The sequence below is a fragment of the Corvus brachyrhynchos genome, unplaced genomic scaffold (assembly GCF_000691975.1).
Source record: "Corvus brachyrhynchos isolate BGI_N302 unplaced genomic scaffold, ASM69197v1 scaffold116, whole genome shotgun sequence".
In the NCBI taxonomy this organism is placed as follows: Eukaryota; Metazoa; Chordata; class Aves; order Passeriformes; family Corvidae; genus Corvus; species Corvus brachyrhynchos.
The window spans coordinates 4032118-4055510 of NW_008240221.1; the positions used below are offsets into that span (position 1 = coordinate 4032118).

At 38.7% G+C, this 23393-nt stretch overlaps 1 protein-coding gene across 4 annotated transcripts in view; it reads right to left on the reverse strand.

Moving 5' to 3' along the window:
- Nucleotides 1-23393, reverse strand: part of MBOAT2 (membrane bound O-acyltransferase domain containing 2) — a 95898-nt gene that overhangs the window by 29289 nt on the left and 43216 nt on the right. For 2 of the 4 annotated variants that reach the window (XM_017745001.1, XM_017745003.1), the window contains 2 exons: nt 6857-6952; nt 2823-2878 (listed from right to left, as the gene is read on the reverse strand). In XM_017745001.1, the coding sequence (XP_017600490.1) occupies nt 2823-2878; nt 6857-6952 (152 nt within the window). Of the gene's footprint in view, nt 1-2822; nt 2879-6856; nt 6953-11375; nt 11466-23393 lie in introns of those variants that run through there. The other 2 variants (XM_017745002.1, XM_017745004.1) reach the window with 2 other exon arrangements.

Genomic DNA, 23393 nt, shown 5'->3' on the forward strand with positions numbered 1-23393 from the left:
CTGGGAGGCTCGGAGCCCCCCCACCTTCCAGCAGGCGAGCTCCGACCAAAGGGGAAATCCCGCCTTTCTGTGCGGTTTAAATATGTAAATTGTGAGAAGCGTAATTGGTCTTAAAGACTGTCCATCAACTCAGGGTCAACCCAACAAATCTTGCCACAAAGAATTAATATGGACACCAGCAGTTTCCAAATACGTAAAAATATTTCTGCCTTTAGAATACACGTGAGATGCCAGGGATAGTCAGCAAAAAATACAAAGCAAATGTTAACACACTGACTACTCATTTTTGGCATTGCTCATTTGAGTAACAAGGAACTGGAAGGTAAGAACTATCAAAGACCAAAGTTCAGAATGTAAATCAGAATACATGAAAGGCGTACTTCAAATCTCTTCAGGTGTAAGTTTGTGATCCATGCAAACTTCTGAAAAGTCTGTATTATACAGCAAGCTTAAAGTACAGAATCACAGAATAGGCTGAGTTGGAAGGGACCCACAAGGATCATCAAGTCCAAATCCTATGCAAACTTGCATTTAATTTCTCTGCTTAAAAGAAAAAAATCCCTTACAATGAGAGCACAGGGGTGTAACTGTTACAGGGGTAGCTGTTATTGTTTATGGGATTCCACACTAGCTTTCAACTTGGAATCAAGCATATCCACTTAGCTAGACAGATACTTGAATATGCAGCATGAGTGAGTGCCCTCTCTGGTTACATTCAGTTCACTCCAGGACCTTCAAATGAAACCAGCTGAACACAACAAACTGGCTGCCACGGAAAGATCAAGTCCAGAAGACTGGCCTTTACCACAAAACCAACCTAGCTACAACCGGAATCTTGACGTTTACCAGGAACTTCCAACACACCAACACTTTTTTTTCAGCTGTTTATTTTCATTACTCTCCTTGGATGTACTGGTAAAAAATGAGGGAGGAAAATAAAGTAATTGGTGATTAATATAGCCAAGCTGATGTGACTAGAGGCTCAGTGTGCCATTAATCACTTAGTAGAATGATTTTCAACATTATCTCCTCTCCCATCAGTATATCTCTAAGTAATTTCCAGTGGAAGCATGGACCTTTGTACAGTGAACAAAAGCTCACTGAGAGCAGGGCTTGTTTTCATTAACTTTTCATGAAGGATCCCTTTTAGGCTAAGGTTAAAAAACTTTGCTTTAATGGAATCTTAGTCTTCCCTGTATTTCTTTTCTTAGCATCTCCTGACACCAGACTATCAGTTGCTCCTGAATTCACACTGGTCACATCAACTTTTGAAAGTCATGTTCACACTGCAACTGCGACATCCAGCTCAAAGATTCTGCTGAACTGCAGACACAACCAGAGAGAAATCTTTCCAATATACTGTTAGCTACTCCACACTGGCTGACAAAGACTTCTGAGGTCAACAGGGAACAAAATTTCAAGACTGATACTGAAAATTCAGTGGAATCTATACAGAAATACGAAAGAAAATACAAATTATCTGAAAAATCTAGTCTAGTTCATGAAGAAAGTTAACAATAGCGCTGACTAAATGAAACATTTGTTTCAAGATTGCCAGGAACACTCACATGCTTGTTCCATACCACCACTCCACTACTTGTGCATGATGTCAGCAAATTCAGAATAGCTCTTTCCCCTAGCAAAATAATAGTAAGAAGAAGCATTGCTGCTTGATACTAGAACTATTACTTCCTTATAATAACCTGTTTCCACTACACTACTGTGTACACAACTACACTGTTGTGTACTCCATACTTCAGTTGATTATAGCTTGCAAGATTACTGCTTCTGAATGTATTTTCTCTGGAAGTTAAACATCAACATCTTTAACCAACTAGATATGCCTAGCATTATTTATTTTCATTCATGCAAAAATACTTTAAAAAGGTCTTTTCCCAACTTTTGATATTCTGAATGTTGTTGCCTACAGGCTTCTCTAGACAATACCACTTAACAAGAATGGGAAAAAATATGAAACATCAACAGCACCAAAGCTAGGATGCATATGAGACAAAAGCACATTGAACTTCATGCACAAGGTTAATAAACAATTTCAGAACAGCAGGTGTCCTGATTCGGGTGTCTGGAGCTACACTCCCAAATCTTCAACTGGACAGGTTTATTAGATGACATTTTCAAACTTTAAAATGAAAATTACTCCTTTGAATTTAAAGGTAACTAAAAACCTAGCCATCCCTACCCACAAAAGCCAACATTAGGATTCTTTGTCACAACTAGGGCCCCCTTATCTGATGGATACATCTGACAGGAGAGAAGACAAACATAATTAGACAATCTCCCTGTTCACAGCAATATGTTAGCAGTGAGTGTAATTATGATACTAAACAAAGTGAAACCCTCAAAGGTTTTATAAAAATCAGCGTACATGGCACAAACTAGGGCAGTACTCAAGAATTAACATTTTAAAACTAAAGGAGTTCCACAACTGAAATTACATGTGCTTTTTCTATCCACCCATCAGCAACAGAGATATCTGAATCAGGAAGTTCTTTAGTTAACTCTCACAGTCAATACCCTAGCCCAAAACAGTATCAGTGGTCTTTAGACACTGACTCTAGCAGTGTCACTGGTCTTCTGAAAAGTCATATCTTCTGTACAGTGTCAGCATTTTTAGAGCTTCTGTAGAGTCCAAGCAACATTTATCAGTACTTTCATTAGTAAGCATCAAAAGAAACAATTGAGACACAAAAATTTATTTTGCCTTGAAATAACAAAACTGGTCTAAAGTAATTCACTGAATCATCATGAACTTTCCTTAAATTTATTTTGTATGGAAAATTAAACACAGTGAAAAATCTTACCATCATGAATCTCAAATGCCAAACTAGTGATCTTCTGTGTAATTATCATCATCGGACTGTTACAAAAAAAAAGGAAGAAAGAATAATTTAGATACAAATTCAGGATTTTCTTTCACATATAAATACCAGGGGAAGTTTATATTGGGAGTCCCGGTTAACTACTCCAAGCTGGAAGATCTTCAATGCAAGGACAAGGTGATTAGTTTTTTAGCTCAAACCACTACAGTTTTCAATGCAATGAGAAGAATTAAAGCCTTAAATGTAGTATTTGATAACACCTGTCTTTTATTGCTGCATTAGGTTGTACAAATATAGCCAAAATGTTTCACATGTATTTTCTACTAACATAGTTGTTTTGGTTTTTTTTTTACAGTGAGAAGAGTAAATAAAAAAGGACAGTAAGATCAATTTATATTCATTTTAAGTTTCAGTAGCAGTAAACAAAGGACAAGAAAACTACAGCAAAGTTGAATATTAAAGTAAGTTATTTAGCTATGCAGACCACTTCCATGGTTTCTACTAACACCTGATCCTATGTTTGCTTTTTCCATTGAGAATTATTTTTTGCTTCAAGTAAACATATCTGGCAAAACAAAAACCCAGCATAAGTATGCTGGCTCCAACAGAGCTCACTTTGTTCTGAATTTGGTACACTTGAGTGAATCTTAAACTGTCCAAGAAATATTCTGCCCTGGCTAGCCAAATCAGTTTTGTACTGAGAAATTATACCATTTTCCTAGTATCTAAAAGCTTTTGCCTGATGTGAATCTCAATATCACAAACCCCCTCCCTGGGGTAGGGAAGGGATAGGGAATGCAAAAAGTAAACTACTAGAATTTAGAAATTTAACTTTGAAATCAGATCTCAAAAAACATATCAGGAACTGTATTTACCTAGAAGTATCTAAGCTGGAGACAAAAAAAAACCCAAGCCAAAAAAATAACAACAACCAAAAACAAACAAACAAAAAAAACAAACAACAAAAAAACCCCAAAAAACAAACAAAAGCCTCCCACAATAAAATAATCATACTGTACAATGGGCAACTCATGTCTTGAGTGCACTTGGCATTTTTATAACACATTAAGTTGGCACAGAACTACAAATCCAAAAGCCACCAGGTCCTCCTTCATTAACAGGGCTACACCAGTATTTTTGCCATATGGTTCAGTCCATCAAACTGATAATTTTTTTTTTTTACGTAATGGTTAAAATTGGTTTCAAAGCACACAATTATTTCCAGTCCTCAAAATGTAATTGGGGGAAAAAAATTTCTACTGTACCAAAAAATTTCTACTGTACTGTACCCCAAAATCCTGGTATCAAGACTAGAGTGACATGCAAGGGTCATAAAGGAAGAAGACTAAACAGGAACAGATACTCTGGTAAATCCCTCATACCTCTTTCTAGCATTTAAGCTGTAGGCCTGCCTGGTGCTGGCAGAAATCCCCAACTGACTCTAAATATAATGGGTTTTCTTTCTGGAGGCAGACATGTGACAGCATGGGTCCTGCCTGGTGGAAGGATGAAGTCCAGGAGGATCTCAGTCAGCCCTTGCATTCATTCCAGATGACAAATCTGTCATTGTTATCATAGCAGACCCTGGTATTCTCATTTTGTTGATTTTTTTTTTTTTTTTTCCTCCTGAAGTGGCTATTCCAGTATCATCAAATATTTGGCTGAGGAGCAACAATCTAGAGACTAAAAGAGGAAGAGTCCTTCCTGGCACAGTGAGGCTGTGAAGTAGGATTTTAACAATCCCTTTTAGGTGCTGGCAGAAAGGCAAAGGAGGCAGCTGGGATCTGTTAGTACTGCAGGCAGGACCACACAGCTCTCCACAAGCAATTGCATCTCCAGCATGAGGTGCCCTCAGCTTTCTCCACTGTCAGTGCAACTGAGACCTTCCTTCAAATTTTGAGCAGATTTTCTCAGCTTGGGCACCCCAGACAGGCACTGCATGCCAGGAGAAATATCTAGGTAAACACACATTCAAAGCTCTTTTGGGGCTAACCACTATATGAACCCATGCCAACATCTTTAGAAGAACTTGCTCATGCTGGAGTTCAATAGCTGGTTATGCAACTTTAGTTACTTTCTTGATCTTACTTTTTCCTTTCCCAGAACCAGAGAAAGTTTTCTTTCTCTGCCTGTTTTGGAAGTAATCTCTGTCTCGTGTCAAAGGAGCATATGCAGTGTATTCCAGAGATTTAATGTGATATGCATACATCAAGCTCCCAAGTTGGTGCATGAAAGGGTGGTTTAAATCTGCCATCTCAAACATACAATCAGAATTGGATCTAGGCTTCAGAACAGTTCCGTCCAGAGCACAGAGCTCATAAATCATGGAATAGTTTGGGTTGGAAGGGACCTTGAAGATCATCTAGCCCCATCATCCCTGCCCTGGGCAGGGACACCTTCAATTAGATCAGGTTGTTCAGAGCCCCATGCAACCTGGCTTTGAACATCTCCAGGGATGGGATGTGGGAATCTTTGGACATGTTTAGACCTAGCAGAAATCTCTGAGCTACCACTAAACCATCAGAGCCACAAAGCCAGCTGCTATCTGAAAGCAGTACAGTCACATTTGAGCGATGGTGTGCTCAAGCTCTACTAATTATGTTGAGAACAAGAACAACAAAGTGCAATTACACTGCTTCCGGAGTCAGCTCAGAGCTTAGATCACTGCCAAGGTTGTACACTTTGGCCCTACAGTGAAGTGGAAGGGACAGCATCTGGATTACAGTTTCACTACTAAAGGTGAAATTAAATTCAACATCAGTAAATCTAGTGTCTTTATGCATATGACTCTGTTGCAAGCTCTCATTATAGCCAGTGCAGATGTAGTCAATAGAGTCAGGGGCATCTGACAAATGACCCAGTTCACACTCAGGTAGATACTTAGTGCTGGGTCAGCTGAAATGCCCTCCAGGCTTTACTGTCCACATCGATCACATCTCTGCTGACTACAACTGGAACTTGGATATCTGGCTTGAAGGCAGACGCTTGGATGTAAGACAAATGTAGAAAGATGTTTCGGAAGGTAAGAAGATAAAGATGACAGAAAAGATGAACTCAACCATAAGAGCTTTTGGCTTCAGCCTACAAGTTAATTTCCTGGACTATATGCCTGTTCCCAATAAAGACTGAGAAGTAACAAAGCTAACAAGTACAACTCTACCACAGGTAATGTTAAACTACGAAGACCACTGCCACTCAAAGTATCCCTGGAAAGTATTTAATGCATTATTTTAAGCAGACTAGCAAATACTCCCCCATTTCTTTTTTTCCCCTAGAATACACACTGTCCTTTAAATCAACAAAAGCACTATCACAGTAGCAAACTTGTTTATAAGAAATGTTGTGCTTCACATCTCTGGGTCTGCAGCAGAAAGAAGAATTACCAATATGGTTTATTTTTATTTTGCCTATTTAATTCTGTTTTGCTCCTATACAGTTCACTATATATAATGAAGGCACATAGAGACAAAACTTCCTGCTTCCAAGGAATCTGTGACTACCTCACCATCCAGGTACCTGTCTCCTTAGCTTTCTCCTTCTGGAACATTTAACATAAAACCAAAAAAGAAAGAAGCTAAAAGCTAAATTCCATAAAATATTCAGATTTTCCTCAAAAAGTAGTATTAGACTGTGCCAGGCAAGCAAGTACACCAGACACAATTCAAGGTTCATCATGCTGTCAAAGATGGTAGCAGAGACTTTAAGGGAAGACCCAAAGAGAAAAAATTCCCATAGTCACCAAATCCTTTATGCCATTCAGACAGGAACAGGAGGCAACAGATAACACCTTGGTGGTTCTAACAAGACACAACTGTTAACAAAAATTCTCAGTTTGTATGATTAAAGCACAGTTACTTACATATTTGCATGTGTGCCAATTGCACATACATGCTCAGCTTTCTTCCAAAGTTTTAAAAGTGGGGGGGGGGGGGGGGGGGGGGTGGAGAACCAATAAAAAACCTCCTGCAACAACAGATACAGTATCACTGAGAAGGAAAGATTATTTTTCTCCTTACCCAGAAAAATCAGCAGAATACTGTCCATAATCAAAGATATAGACCCTAGTAATTTGGCACACAGTGAGGTATCCTAAAGCGAAAACAAAGCAATACCTAGAAAGAAAATGGGGAAAAATATTCAATTAAAAATCATAAACATTTCTCCACTGAATAAAGTACCTTTTAAATAGAGTTTAATCTCCAATTATTTTTAGTGAATTTTACATAATAGAAATTTGTAATTACACTTTTATTCTGCCTGAGGAGTTTTTTGGTAATGTTTATTTTATGCAAGCATGTACTTTTTTATTTTAAAAGTGTGTAGTAGAACCATATAAATTGTGTTGTCATTACCCAAAATATTTATTCACATAAATAAAGCCTAGAATTTATAATTTTAAGCACCACTGTAAAAACTGGAAGTCCTATACAGAAAAAATTATCTGTTGTTTTTGTAGTTCAGAGTTTATTTTTGTCTGTATGGCTATAGAAGTTTGGAAAATGATATATCAAATAATTTCCATTGCATGTACTTCTATGCATTCAAAATTCAGTACCACAAATACTATTGCTGCTGTTTTTGAAGGAACTGGAAAAGGCAATTAATTTTAAAATACACATATTAAAACATAGCTCAGTGAAAAAGGAACAGGATGCCTTTTGTCTTCTGTTAAGCTGGTCCTGAGCAAATCTAAGAAAAAACACATATATGAACCACCTTATAAAAGTGTTATATGTATGATAAAATTAGTTTTACATACCATTTTCTCAACAACACACTAGTGAGAACTGATTTGATACCTCACAAAATCTGCCAGATATTCTTTGAAGTCCAAAAAGACAGTGAATGCCACCAGGAACTTAACTAATCCTTTAGGATTTTAATGTATGAACTGTACAGTCTTTATTTCATGTTCACAAGACTGATGTGCAATCCCTACAGCAGACCATATATAGCATCCAAAATCCAGTTAGAATGAAAATATTCATACAACAAACTGAAAATCACAGCCAGGACTGGATTTAGGTGAACTAGTGAGGGACACTGCAAGAAGACCTTGGAACATGACTTTCCTTTCTTTTCCAGATAAATATTTCGCAAAACCTTCTTAACATAAGGAAATCTAAGGTCTTAGAAATTATTCTTCAATCTGACAGTTGCTACACAGAACACTTGCAGGTTAACCTTTAACTGAAAAATGTGCTAGATATATACCATTTAATGTATTAAAACATCCAACTTTGAAATTACAGATTACCTCATATACCATTAAATTACATCTGTTTCGGTGAAAAAAATAGTTTTAGAGGGTCTGTTTCAGCAATAGTTTGTTTTCTGTTTTCATTAACATTAACAATTCAGAAACAGTACTCTGCTGGGTGACTAAGTGGTACAAAAGTGTTCGTAGTAAGAATACACTGGCACAGGTCGCCCAGAGAGGTGGCAGATGCCCCATCCCTGGAAACATTCAGGGTCAGGTTGAATAAGGCCCTGAACAACCTGATCTAGGTTGAAGATGTTCCTTCTCATTGCAGGGTGGACTAGATGTCCTTTAAAATTCAATTAAAAGTAATCCACAATTATATGAAATAAATATTAGTCATCATGACCAACATGGTAGGGGTTTCTCACAACATTCAGTTAAATCCACACTGAAGTCATAGTGCAGAAATGGGAGGAAAAAAAACCAAAACACCTAAACTTCTTGATTAGATTCCAAATTTCATTTTTCAGTCTAAAAAAAAGCTGTCTTCCAACAGAGCAGTAAAATTTACTGCTATGTTGCACTCTCCAAACACAGCTATGAATCTTAACTACCTTCCAGCTACATCAGCCACAGCTCCAAATTACACACCGATGGAAGACTGCAAATTTTTGATTGTTGAGTAAAACACAGGAACTTGCAACCCATACAATGCTTTTCAACTTCCAATTGCATCTCTGCACGTTAGTCATGCCACATCACATCCCTCGTTGATGAGAAATGTCATTTAATCAGGCAAAGTGCAGCAATACGTTCTCCCTAAAAGAAACTTAAAAGGTTTACAACAGCTTACATCATTCCTGTTGTTTCTTCTGCAGGTTTGTAGTGCAACTTGCTGATCATCCTAACTCTCATATAAATCCACCTCTACTTTAAAAAATTCAAAACTAACCTAAAATGCTTTGAGAACTTTCTTAAGTACTCTTAACTACACGTTTCTTACTCTCTTCAATGATTCATTCACCAAAAACTCCCCTTAGATCAGAAAATTGAGTAAAGTTTTGCAGAGCTCAAACACATCAAGTTTTACCCAACTACAAACTAATTACGGGCTGCACATAAATGCAAGTTTTAGCCAAGGCTAAAGTGTCTCCTCCAGTAGAAAAGCAATTGGTCTTGAAAGTCAATGTTACTCTATACTTGCTTTTCACTGAATAATGTTTTTGTGACCAGAAAGACAAAAGTATTTCACACTGAACATTAAAAGCTACAAGCAAGTCACAACACTGTTACTATTACAAGTAACTGTTAGACAAACTGACCTGCAAGGAACACTGTACTATGTAACAGAAAGGCACAAACACATTCATTTAGAGTATGTCTAATTCCCAGGATCTTTGTCAATATGACCTTACTGTTATCTATCAACAGCTGCAACAAATTCAGACATATCTGGGAAACACCGTAGCAATGGAGCACCAGAAAGCAGAACACAGTGATGTTTAACTCCTGATTTAAAGTTTTAAAAAAATAAAAATAAAGCAAACAATACTGGATAGCCTATTATATAGAAGGGCTTTTCTTGTACAGGTATTCCATATTACATTTCAATTCCTTACAATTCTAAACTTCTCAGAACACTAAAAACAATATTTAATATGTTCTACCCATAAAATTCTATCTTTCCTTTAAAAAGAAATACATCAAGTAAACTACTCGATGTTTTTTAAAAAGTATATTCTAACATATTATAAATGAAGTACCTTAAACTGTACATATAAATATTACAATATATAGAAAATACTAAGTAATCAGTCTCTCCATGTACTTCTTTACAGAAGGTGTCTATCAAGAGAACATGTCTAATTCTATTTTTTTTAAAAAGGCAAATAAATCTCTTATTAGCAAATGAAATACATTGTCCTATTCATTATTTTTTGTCTAGTCACTTTTTGACAAATAATATTAAGCAACATACGTATCAGGAATTTTTACCTGCATGTACATATATAAAACCAAAAAGCTTCATTCTATCTATATGTGTATATATATACACACACAAACACACATGTACCCATATACAGGGTTCAGTTCCTTCCCATTACATGAACTTTCCTTTAGTCTCCAAACATCCTGATGGAATCTGATACACACTTCTATTACACTTTCTACTGCTAACATTGAGTTGACTCCTGAAGCACCATTTCTGCTAATGCAGAAAACTTCAATCTCATCCCTGTACTCCTCTTTTTTATTGCCCTCACAAGTTCAGCACAGCCAACAGAACATTCACACCAGCATTGCTCCTGCCTCCACCATCCACCCACCACCCACATGATAAAGGAGAACCAGAAAGAAGAGGTGAACCTCATGAGTTAAGCACAATTTAATAAGTGCAACTAGATATAATAATAAAAAATATACTAATACTGATGATAATAATAATTGAAATTACAAGGAGGGGAAGAAAGAGTAATAGAACCTAAGAGAAAAGTGATGCACAGTACAATTGCTCACCACCTCCTTATGAGGAGCAGATAAGTCCCCTTCCAGGTAACTCCCCCCAGTTTATACACCGACCATGACACTCTATGGTATGGAATATCCCTCTGGCCAGCTCAGGTCAGCTGTCCTGGCCGTGCTTCCTCAGTTTCTTGTGCACCTCCTCACTGGCAGAGCATGGGAAACTAAAAAGCATCTGACTTAGAGTAAGCACTACTTAGCTACAACCAAAATGTCAGTGTGTTATCAACACAATTGTCACACTAAACTCCAAGAACAGCACTGCACCAGCTACTAGGAAGAAAATGAACCCTGTCCCAGTCAAAAGCAGGACACAGCAACCACCCTGCCCACCACATCACCTACAACAGAGAAGGACATAAAGGCTCCACACCAGTGGCAGTACTAGCTCACGCAAAGTCTCCATCCAGCCCAGGATCCAGAACTGTGTCCTCCCCACAGCAGGAGCTCAAACACAGATGCCCAGGAATGCAGATGAGCAGAACAAGCACAGAAGATGCTTCCCAGTCTTCTTCCACACTCAAACAATCAGCACCTTATAGACCCAGATGCAAGCCCAGCATCCACACGTTTAATAATCCTCAGCATACTACACCTCTATCAACTTCTGGCTCCAATGCACACTCTCATCTTTACCACCCTCTGTTGCCCCAAATACACTTGAGAAAAAGCTGTTAATTTCTACATTTTCACCATAACTATATACAAATTTGATAGTACTGAATGAGCCAGCAGAACTACTTATATAAAGATTCCACATATTTAAGAATATAAAGATTATGTATGTGGTTTAAAAGCAGAACTCCCACCTTTTACCTGCATTCCTCAGAAATTTTGGGTTGCTCGTTTAGAAAGAATATCCACAGGTTACTTCTGGAGCTTTGTATCTGCTGATGGCAAGCTGAGCAGCACACAGACCCAGGCTAACAATCAGGCAATGTATGTTATGTTTTTGCATAACAAGGGGTGGGAGTTGCACTTTTATTTTATTTTACACTTTTGGAGGACTCAGCATCTCAGTTATAAAATATTTTTTCCTACCATACCTATCTTTGTTTGCACAAAATACAGCAAAAATAGAACTGCGACCTTGACAAAGGCAGGCTTTGAGAGATGTCATAACAGCTTCTGTTATTTTAGGCTCTTCTCATGCAGTGGAAGGACAACAGCACAATATGCTATTTTGCTGGAAGAAAGCTAAATAAACCAATCAACGGAGGGTGCTTTTTTACCAGTTAGTTGGCACATACTACAGATTTAGCCTTGAAATAAAGGCTTCATGTCGAGTCAAGATCTACTTCTTCCATTATGTTAGGAAAAAATACTTCTTTTTTCTTTAAATGTGTAATTATTCAGTTTCAAAAGGCAGACCTAGACACCACGTAACATTATACTGCATTGATTTTTAGAAAAGGTGACAGAATAGTCTCTGAGTTTTCCCAAGCCCTGTGCTGAAAGCTGCTGCCTGGGTTTGCTTGTTTGCTTTTCTACAGATTATGCCAAATTAAAAAAAAAAAAAAAAACCCTAAAAAAAATTAAATTCTTGCATCTAGGGCCAGAACTGAATTCTTATTAAAATCCAGCTATATTAATTTTTTTAATTCTAATTATCATAATCAGTTTGCATTGTTCACAGAGAGAAATTAAACTCTATACAGTTAGATCATACAGTATTTGCTCACAAAACTTCAAAGGGAAGAATGTACATCAAAAAAAAAAAGAAGTCCAAAGTGTCACAGCTAAACATCTAATTCTGCAATCATCCAGCACAAGCCAACAAAAATACCGATTAGAACTAGCTTCGTTTTGACTGTCTAAGAGCCACAAGGTAAGCTACTCTGCCCCAATCTAATGTTTCTACACCAAAAAGAGATGCCTATTTACACAATTCCTGTAGTATGGATGCATTGTTGACATACGTAATTGGTATTTCTTAGAAAATTTATTAGTTTTATAACGTAAACAATAACAGACTCAGAGTGTGTGTGCCTCTAAAATACAAGCAATATTAATCCTTCTGAGCCACTCAGAAGCCTCTGATTCACACACTAGTCTGTCTCTTCTGATTACTTCAAGTGGAGATCCAAAATGCATTGGAATAAACAACAATTAAAAAGACAAAACCAGACTGTCTGTGAGCCCATTTCCAGAGAAGGAAACATTCATACCATCATGCTTTGGTAATAAGCAATCTGGCTATCCTATTCCATTCATTTTCCACCCTCAGCTGAAGATTTTTGGGTCTGACAGCCATTTTAAGGCACATTTAACAAGTGGGCAGAGTTCTCCAGCATTTAGATCCAACAACAGCCTGACACCACACAGGGCAGGAGGGCTGCACATGCCTCCAGCAGCACTTGCTCGGCCTGCCGCCACTGCAGTGCTGAGCCCTGCTGAGCTGGTCCACACCAGGCCCACACCCTGGCATTGGAAGCCCCACACTGGGTTTGTTCAGCCAGTAGAGAAAATGCCATCCAGACCCATGGGTTTCCTGCATACAAACACACAAGGCTGGGGACATGAAGATTCATTAGCTCAACTGTCCCAGAACTATTTGTGACCGTTTGACTGTTTGTTTACTGGAGATCAGCTGCTGACATTATCACTTTACTAATGTATTTTGATGTTTTGCCACCTAATGGCAACATAATGGCTTAGTAAAGTAAATCTTTACCAAGCTAAATTAAATTATCATTCCAGTTATAGCTACAGGCTATATTCCAAATGCAACATTAATACATGACAAATGCAACACAGATATTCCCACCAAAAATGCATGCAAAACCACTTCAGACCTTCTACACACTCCCTAACTTTACATTCTCTTGCTTTCCAACCTCTCACCCTGCTCTCTTCAATTCTGGAACACCTCAAGGACAAGGAGACCAGCTTCAGACTCTTGTAAATTGGAGAAACATCTACAACAGAAGACAGGCAGGAGGGAGGGTGCTTTCACGTCTTCCCTGGAACGGAAGAAATGTATTGTGCGATATATTCCTCCTGTAAGACCCCAAAAGGAACACAGAACTAGGAAGAGTGGAAATAGAAAACTTGATTTGATCCCCTAGAAAACTCAAAGCTGAGAGCTGAAGTTGACTATGTCCAAAACTGTAATGTTAAACTAAGATGAGACATGAGAGCACCTAAGTGCTCTCTCACTTGAAAATCCACACTGTGTCATATCAACCCCTATTTCTGCAATCACTTGAAAGTATAACAGTAAACAATGCAGATAAGAGCACAAAGTCTGACCTTTGCATTTTAGAAAGTTGACAGTAGTATAGAGCACTTAAAAACACAAAGAAGAAAGCCTAACAGCTTCACAACACAAAATCTGTATAAGCAGATGCTGGAATCTACCTTACAAAGCCTTGATGAAGGAAGCAGAATCTTGAGATCTTCTAACAAAAATGAGTACTCATAACTCAGAAAACAAATAGCTGACATGCTGGTGCTATGAATTTTCATCTGTTCACTCATTTTTCTACATAATATTTGCCTAGGTATAGGATGTTTCAGCATCACAGCATGCAAGCAATTTTATGCTTCCTCTTTCTTCTATGTGATACATAAGTAACTTTTCTTCAAACACCAGAACTGTGCCCAGTATCATTAATTTTGCAAACCAGCAGAAACCCATAGACCACAGAGTCAGAAAATGGTCTCCTAGTAGTTTCTGAGAGTATTTTTAAGGAAATAAAAATATCACACAGCATTGACAATAATGGGACTACTGCAAGCGCTATTTTAAAGGACAGGCCTAATAGCCATAATGGTTTAGAAATGGTAAACTAGAACCGCTAAACACAAAATATTTTGTAGGACTAAATAATTCTATTTCAGTGGACCAGTAAGTTTTATACGAGAACTTACAGGTAGTTTAACAGAACAAGTTCTCTGACGGCAAAACAATAATAGCAAGGTCAATCATTAAACCTATCACTGCTGTTAACTCGGTACTTGGCAAGTATCATCTTGGATGAAGATAAGAGGGAGCTGTTATTTCCATTCACCCACTCATCACCCTGCTCTAGCTACACACCCCCTCGTGCCCCATGCACATCCCCACGTTCTGTGGGGAAGGAGCTGTCGCTCCTTCCTGGCTGAATGGAGCAGATTCCCAGCTGCCTCAGCCCCCCAGGCTCTGCTGCAGCCCCACATCTTTGCCTTGAGACACACCACCTGAGGCAGAGAACCGGTGTGGCTGCAACACTGCCAGGAGAGAGAGGGGAGGTTTGCTCAGTCACGAGGTGATACCAGCTGGAACTTGTGTTCAGCCAGCCAGGAGACATTCTCTGCATGTGTTAAGGATGGCAGCAGCTGGGAAACATACGGGATATGATTTGCTGAGAAGGTAGTTGTGCAGCCAGAATCAGTACACAGAGCAGCCAGCAGATTAATAAACAACCCAACTCCCTGCAAGGAGAGTGCAAAACAAAAGGCCACAGGAATCAAATTTAGTTACAGAAACCAAGTATTTTAATGATTCCAAGACCAAAGGAAAGCCAGGAGTTTGTGCTAACAACCTAATGCAGCTGCATTTTCTTTTAAACTATTTGCAAAACAAAATGCCCTACAGAGGAGTATTTTATCAGAGGGGATGATGGTATTTATATTTTCCACCCTATTTCTTGCTTTGCCTCTAGGAAGGAATCAAACAATTCTTTGTTTTCAGCAGGGTAGTGAATCAACTGCAAGCCCCACAGCTGGTCAGACCTGCACCAACACTGCAGCCCTATACCTTGCTGAGCTATTTACACCACCTTACAATCAGACACACATCTCAAACAGCACAATGGCCACAATAAAACATTTCTGAAACAAATAAAACCATTTCTGAAAAATCTGATTCACTTAAAATATAGCCTAAATGACATGCCTGCTTTTCTCCAATGCTTAACATTCCTTTAACCTGGAAAGACCTATCCCTTCAGATGACTTGTTTCATTTCTGTCCAATCCCCGTCCCCCAGCTAAGTTAAAGCACCGCTACAATTTCCTATCTTCTGCATCCTTTAATCAGCGCATGCCGATGTATATAACATTCACATGACACATCAACGTCACCACTGTCACAGTATTTGTCATACAGTCCTGCAGAAACACACGCAGAGACTTAAGTCAGCTGTTTCCTGCTCTCAGTCAGGAGAAAACCTGTGGGTAGCTCCATTTTCTTTGCTCAGTGATAAAGCCTGACACAGGAAGAGAGGATGGTAACTTCTATTTTCATGTAGATTTTTCTCCCGCATGTGAGAATCACTATTGACTATTTCCAGGGATGAATTTGAGATACTCCACAAAAAAGAATTATATGCAATACACAAGGAACCCATTATGAAAAAGCCTTGCATTTTTTTTTGGAACATTCTTCATGCTTCCAATTAGCAATGGAAAACCTAAAAAAAAAAAAAAAAAATTAAACTACTCAATGACAATCCAAGTCATGGTACAATCACTTTATGGAACTGTCAACCACGGGCAAACCATATTACACAAAGCTACATTTATGATCTTTAAATTAGGAAGTAACTATGTTCCCCAAGAATGTATGTACATATAACACATATTTGTATTTATATAACCCATACCTTTTTAAATTTTTGATTTATTGGGGTACTGTCTTGATCCTATTTCATGCATATTTGACCTTAGCTGCACTTTTGGTGTACCATAGCCACTGAACTGCTTGCACTCTGTTTTGTCACCTCCCTGCTCTTCAGTAGAGACCACTCATGTTTGTCATTTTCTAATACCCTTCAAAAATTTCCCTTTAAATGCCCAGTGCAATCAAATTACCTCACAATTTATTAAAAATCAAAGAAATTTTAAAAATCAGAATGGCTCACTTTATTCCAGACAAATTAATCATATGATCTGTCCCTCACAATATGTTGTATGAAGTCCACTAATAGATACTTTTGTGTAGATTTAATCAAAATATATGCTAGTAGAAGATGCTACATTTCTGTTAAAAGGCAGTCTTCATGTCAATGCTAAGAGGAATAAGGCATTTCACGTTGTTCATCAATTATCCTTTGAGAAATGAGATTAAAATCATGAATTATTCACCTATATGTATACCCATATTACTGCCATTTGTCTATCATTCCTCATCAAGTTGTTCCATTACCTTCCTGTGTGATTCTCTCTCTTACATTTCCTAGAACTCACCATAGACCTCAACCTTCAGTTCATTGAATTTACATAACAGAGAAAAGCCACTTAAGATTCTCTGAAGAAAATAAATAATAATCAACCTTACTTCAACAATTTCTTTCTCCCAGCATTCAAACACTTTTCACACTCGCTATCTGGAAATTTCCTCATACTGCTGGTTTCTTCTGTTTTGTACAAGTAGGGATATGACCAAACACAATGAGTCATTCTTTATGCAGGCTAAGACCACTTTTTTTCATCACAAACAGGGTGTCCAAACAAATGAACTTCACACTCCCACATCTTTTGCAACACTGATTTATCAATGAACAAAATCTTCTGCTGCTAGCAGAAGTGTCTAGAGACTGCAAGTTACACACAAAGAAGACATCGGCAATCATTTTGCCAGCTCAAAGCTTCCTTTGTGAAAATTTTTATTACGTAAGTTCTTTTATCTACAGGTAACACAAAAATCACAAGAGAATTCTAAAGAGACATCTATGAATTTTAAACCTGAAGTACAAAAAAGAGACTAAGAAGAGAGTTCATCTTAATTTGTGCTTTTCATGACTGGTACAATTCTGAATTAGGAAATATGCTCAAATTTCTTTTTCATCCTAATTCTAGCCATTATACAGTGAAAAACTCTGTATTTATTAAAAGCCAAATATCACTTCAGAGTTTGTTAAACTTAGAGCAAAAGTTTAAAAAGTAATTTACAAGATATAGTTTATAACTTTTTGTTCATAGCAAGAAATACATGTTATATATGTATAGAAGAAAATTATTGATTACAGCAGGAAAGGTCCTACTGCACATTAGACAATTCACCATAACACCACTGAACAGCCAGCACAGACAGGCAGAATCAAGGAAGAGGACTCCAGCAGCCTGGGAAACCTATCACAGACTCATCATATGATTACAAACAGGTGGTTTAAACCAAGATCCACAAATGCAGTGTTCCTATTTATACAGCTGTTCTCTAGGCATTCAAATTCCCATTGTATAAATCCACAGAACTTTGATATTAAGTTGCTAAATTTACAGAGCTATTTCAATCCCTCTGACTGCCCCATCTACATAACACACAGAGAAACACCTAGTGCACAAGAGCAATCCATGAGCAAGTTATAGATATAGATTACATGTTACAGATGAAGTCTAGATTACACGTTATAGACTACGATTCATTGAACTGAATTACAGGATCATAGAATACCAAGCTGGAAGGGACCACTAGAATCAACCTGATCCAACCTTTCCTGGCAAAAGCACAGTCTTGAAAGTGTCTGATATTGGGGAATCCACCACTACACTGAAGAGATTACTTTAACGCTTGATTGTTCTCACTGTGAAAAATTTTCTTCTTATGTCTAGTTGGAATCTCCTCAGGAGTAACTTGTACCCATTACACCTCATTTTTTTCTTTTTTTTCAAGGAATCCAATCTCCATTTTCTCTGTAGCCACCTTTTAAATATTGGAATATGGTGATAAGTTCTCCCCGAACTTTCTTTTCTCAAGACTGAACAAACCCAGTTCTTTCAGCCTTTCCTCATATGGCAGGCTGCCCAGTCCTTTTATCATCTTTGTGCCCTTCTCTGGATCCTCTCCAGCCCGCCCACATCCTTTTTTGCAGAGCAGGGGCCAAAACTGAACGCAGTGTTCCAGATGTGACCTGACAATCAGTGAATAGAGTGGGACAATGACTTCTTTCTCTCTGCTGGTGCTGCCCCTGTTGACCAGCATCATGTTGGTTTTCTCTGCCACAGCAGCACAACGTTCACTCTTGAGCTGTTGTCCCTCAGGGCCCCCAGGTCCCTTTCCTGGAGCTGCTCTCAGACCGGTAGATCCCAGCCTGTGCTGCATTCCCGGACTTCGCTTTCCCAGGACCTTACACTTCTCCTTGCTGAACTTCACAAGGTTCTTGTCAGCCCACTCCTCCAGCCTGTCCAGGTCTTTCTGCAGGGTGGTGCTCTCTTCCAAAGTGTGCACTTCTCCACTCAGTTTCATTCCATCTTCCAGATCACTTACGAAGACATTTAAGTGCATTGGGCCCAATATTGAGCCCTTGGGGACCCAATTTGGGAACAGGTTGCCAGTCTGAAGAAGAGGCATCTACCACCACCAGGTTGAGAGAGCAGTTTCTCAGTCACTTCCCCACCCACTGCACAAATCACTTATCTAGGCCATCACACATCAGTTTCTCTAGCAAAAGCCCACAGGAAATGGTATTGAAAGCCTTGGAGAAATCCAGGTAGACAGTGTCCCTCCCTCACTCCCCATCAACCAAGCAGGCTATTTTGTCATAGAAGGCAATCACATTTGTCAAGCACCATGCTGGATTTTCCCAATCACCTGGTTCATCTGACTTGTGATAATCTGCAGAAGGATTATATAGAGAGAGATATTTTGCTTTCCTAACTGCACCTCTGCACACCCTGGCACTGTCCTTGTAGTTTTCAACAGGTGTACATCCACTTTTCCATCTGTTACACTTCTCTTTAGGTTTTAAACACACTCAGAAGCTCACAGTTAAGGCAAGGGGATCTTTTGCTCTGCTTACTCCCCTTGCCTTTGAAGGGGAGGAACTGCTTTTGTGCTTCCAGGAAAATGTTATTGAAAAACTCCCAGCACTCGCTAGCTCCTTTATGGATCTCCCTCAACTAAGCTCTGAGTAAGCTGAAGTCTGCGCTTCTCAACTCCGAAGTTTTTTTCCTCAGTACTAGCCTTCAGCATGCTCAACCAAATCCCAAACCACAACATCGTGATCACTGCCACCAAGGCTATCACTAACTAACACAAAACACGTTTTGTCCATTTGTGAGCAGCAAGTTCAGCAGTGCCTCACTCCTGATTGGCACACCTAACATTTGTATGAGGAAGCACTTCCCTATGCATTCCAGAAACCTGATGGATGACATGTCAACTACTGTATGGTTCTTCCAACATATGTCCAAGTTCACCCATAAGAACCAGGTTCTGTTGACCTGAAGTTTGCTTAAGTGACCCAAATATTGCTTCACTGACCTTATCATCTTGGTTTGGAGGTGAATGGCAGATGCCTGCTGTAAGACTCCCCTTGGAAACAAGGCCTCTGAGCTTGACTCAGAGGCATTCAAAAGGGCTTCCATGATCACCAGAGATGGCTATTATACATTCAAAGCGCTCCTTAACATAGAGCACAACTCCTCCTCACCTTCTTCCCTACCTATCTTTACAAAACAGCCTATAGCCATCCATCACAATTCTCAAGTCACATGAGCTGGCCCACCACGTTCCAGTTATTCCTATGATATAGTAACTTTCTGGCTGCACAAGGAGCTCCAGTTCCTCATGTTCCCCAGCTGGATGTGATGATGTGAGCATTGCCACTTTGGACCCAATCCCTCAAGTCCTTCACTTTAAAACCAGTCTCATTGAGTTGGTCAGCCTGCTGTCAAAGACTCCCTCACCTCTTCCAGACAGGTGGATCCAACCCCTCCATAACAGACTATAGTAATCAAAGAATGTCCCGTTATCATAAAAGCCCAAACCCCCATTATGGCATCAGCCACGAAGACAGAAGGTAACTCACATCATATATCTATTTCTGGCTGCACCCTTTCAACTAACCATCAAAATGGAAGAAAAATACACCAATACTTTTCATTTAGACTCCCAGGGTTCTGTAGTTTTCCCTGATTTTAGTTTATGCTGAACTGCTTTATGGTTACTATTATAAGAACACCTAAACACTAAACTTGTCTACTCCCCAAAACAAGTTTTTGTTAGAACGGGTGTAACATACTTATAAATTGTGTTCAAGTTAATAAAAATCACTAACTTTCAGATAGAAGAGAACTTCTAATTTTATTCTAAGCATGTGAAATTCTACACTGTAAGTCTTCAAGCCTAAAAATAGTGTGATTGCCAGTCAGCCAGAGATTTAGAATACATCCAGAAGTTCCTATGCTGCACTTGCCAGGAATGTCAAGACTTTGAAAAATCACATATATTATAACAGTCAAGACAAACTAATCTGTAACACAAGCACACAGAACACTCTGATTATTCACTACTGTAATGCCTGGCAGTGTCACTGTAGTTCAGCTTCCTTCTGTACTTTCATTATAAACCAAATTTGAAGAAACATTCCAGCTAAATGTGCATGTCCTGGTTTACATGCCTTAAAAAAATACAGTTTAATATCTTTGGGGATTGTCTACTCCCCATTGTAACAAATTTCAATTGTTATTGAATACTTGGAGTACTAGCTCTTCAATCATTTATAATGCTCTTGTGCTGCTGGTAATGACTCTCCTCCAACTTTTAGCTGTTGGAAGAGTTGAGAAAAGATTCTGTGAAGACATTACTAGTCTGAAAGCATCTTCTGTTTAGGCCTTTCCGTTACTCAGAAAATTTCAATCACAGAATGGGTCAGGTTGGGAGAGACCACAGTGGGTTATTTAGTCCAACCTCCCTGCCCAAGCCATCCTGGAGCAAATGGCTCAGGACTGTGTCCAGATGTTTCTTGAGTATCTCCAGTGAGGGAGACCCAACAACCTCTCTGGGAAACCTGTTCCTGTGCATGGTCACCCACACAGCAAAGAAGTTCTTCCTCACGTTCAGGTGAAACTTCCTGCGCATCAGTTTCTGCCTATTGTCTCTTGTGCTATTGGTTAGCACCACCAAGAGCCTGGCTCCATTCTCTTTACAACCACCCTTCAGATGTTCATACGCATTGATGAGGTCCCCTCTCAATTGCCTCTTCTCAAGGCCAAACAGGCCCAGCTCCCTCAGCCTTTCCTCATAAGACCAGACCCTTGACCAACTTAGTAGCTCTCTGCTGGACAATGGCATAAGTTGGAAAAAAATTTCAAGATGGAATGCTTTTCAAACTCCTGCTGGGTGTTAGGGACAAGTACTGTTTGCTGTAACAGCATGTCATATATAGTCTTATGCCAGCACACACATTTGAATTAGAAAGAGGCAACAGGAAGAAAAAGGTTGGTGGCAGCCTTGTGAGAAGACAACAGAATAAAAAACAAGCAAACAGATTGTAAGATTCATATTTTGTTTAAGCGATTTCAGCTGAATGCCAGAACCTTGTCATACTTGATCTCTGGAGATGCAAAGATAACAAGTGTAGACTGAAAAAGGATGGGGGAAAAAAGAAACAACAGAAGTCATCATGAGCAAAAACATTCTACTTGAAGCAGCATCAAAGTGTAAAGGACTACAAGAGGGAGATGCAGTCCTGTCACAATTCATAGAGAATTATATACTTAATAACTAAAGACAGTAGTCTTAAACCTTTCTAAACCTAACCAACTAAAAAAGTTGATGTTAATTGAAGTATTTTCAGTCTATATGAAGGCTCTATCACAAGGATCAGATATTTCTATTACAATTGAAAGCAGTACATAGGTTAGCCTTCAGCTGCTAGTAAATTAAGATCAGTGACATAGCCAAAAAATCAGCAGTGTACCCCTAAGTTATTTGTGCCTTTGCCAGAGAAGGTATTTTAGGAGATCATTAACATATTAGCACACCTCTAGCCTAAACTGATTATTTTCACAAGATACAGACATGCTGCACTTCTGCAATGACTGATTTGTTTCTCAAATTATTTCAACAGCAAAGCAATAAAGCCTGTGAATGCAATGATGTATAAAAAAGTGAAAACATATGTCTCCTATAAAATCTACGACTGCAAGAATAAAGGGACAAAGATTTTAATCCAAATGAATAGTTATTCATCATGGCCCAAATCACACTGGACCATTGCAAAGCCATGGGACCAGGTTTACAAGGCAGAGAGGGAAACCTCAGACAATCAGAACTGCTGTTAAGCAGCCCACAGCTTTGCAGTTCGTCTTGTTAGCTGCAGAGATGTTTTATGAAGTGGTAATGCAGGTAATTTTAATTCAATGTGAATGATGAGCATGGGGTAGGGTTTTGTTCTCAAGGTCCACTTTGACCTTATATAGATCTACTCCTAGCTGATGATCAGCTTGAAGGAGAAAGCATAGGATGGCAACAGTTATCCATACCAAACAGGAAAAAGTCCTGAGTAACCTCATCTGTCCCCACCACTGACCCTGCTTTGAGCAGGAGGCTGAGTCAGAGATTTTGATGTCCCTCATTCTATGAATTTATTCAGTTTATTTAACTGTTAACATAACAGCTTATTAATTGCTATTTTTTTAAGATAAAACTAGAAAAAAAGCAATCTTTTTTATTAAAGCTTGCCATCACATCATAATATATGTGCATTCCAAATATAAAACAATAGTGTTTAGCAGTTCTTTGTCCTAAAACAAGTTAATTTTCCTCAAATAATCCATATCCTGCCTAGGACTTTTGAGAGGGGCGAGTTGCACAAAAGAATACCGCCGATGCAGGGTGAAGCAGACCCTACTGAAAGAAATTACACTGCAGCAATGAATACTGGAGCACAACTGAGATGTTGCTACATGGGATAAATGCAATAGTTACACTTTTGCATATAGTTTCATCTGTACAGTATCTATATATCTCCAAGTTATAATACATTGCTGCATTTATGGAATTGTACTAAAAGCCTCTCACTTTAAAATCCCAATATTTTAACTTAATAGTAGGAACATGTACCTCCTACACAAACTTGTAATTCCTAAAATGTTAATTTAAATAGCAGATTCTGTTGC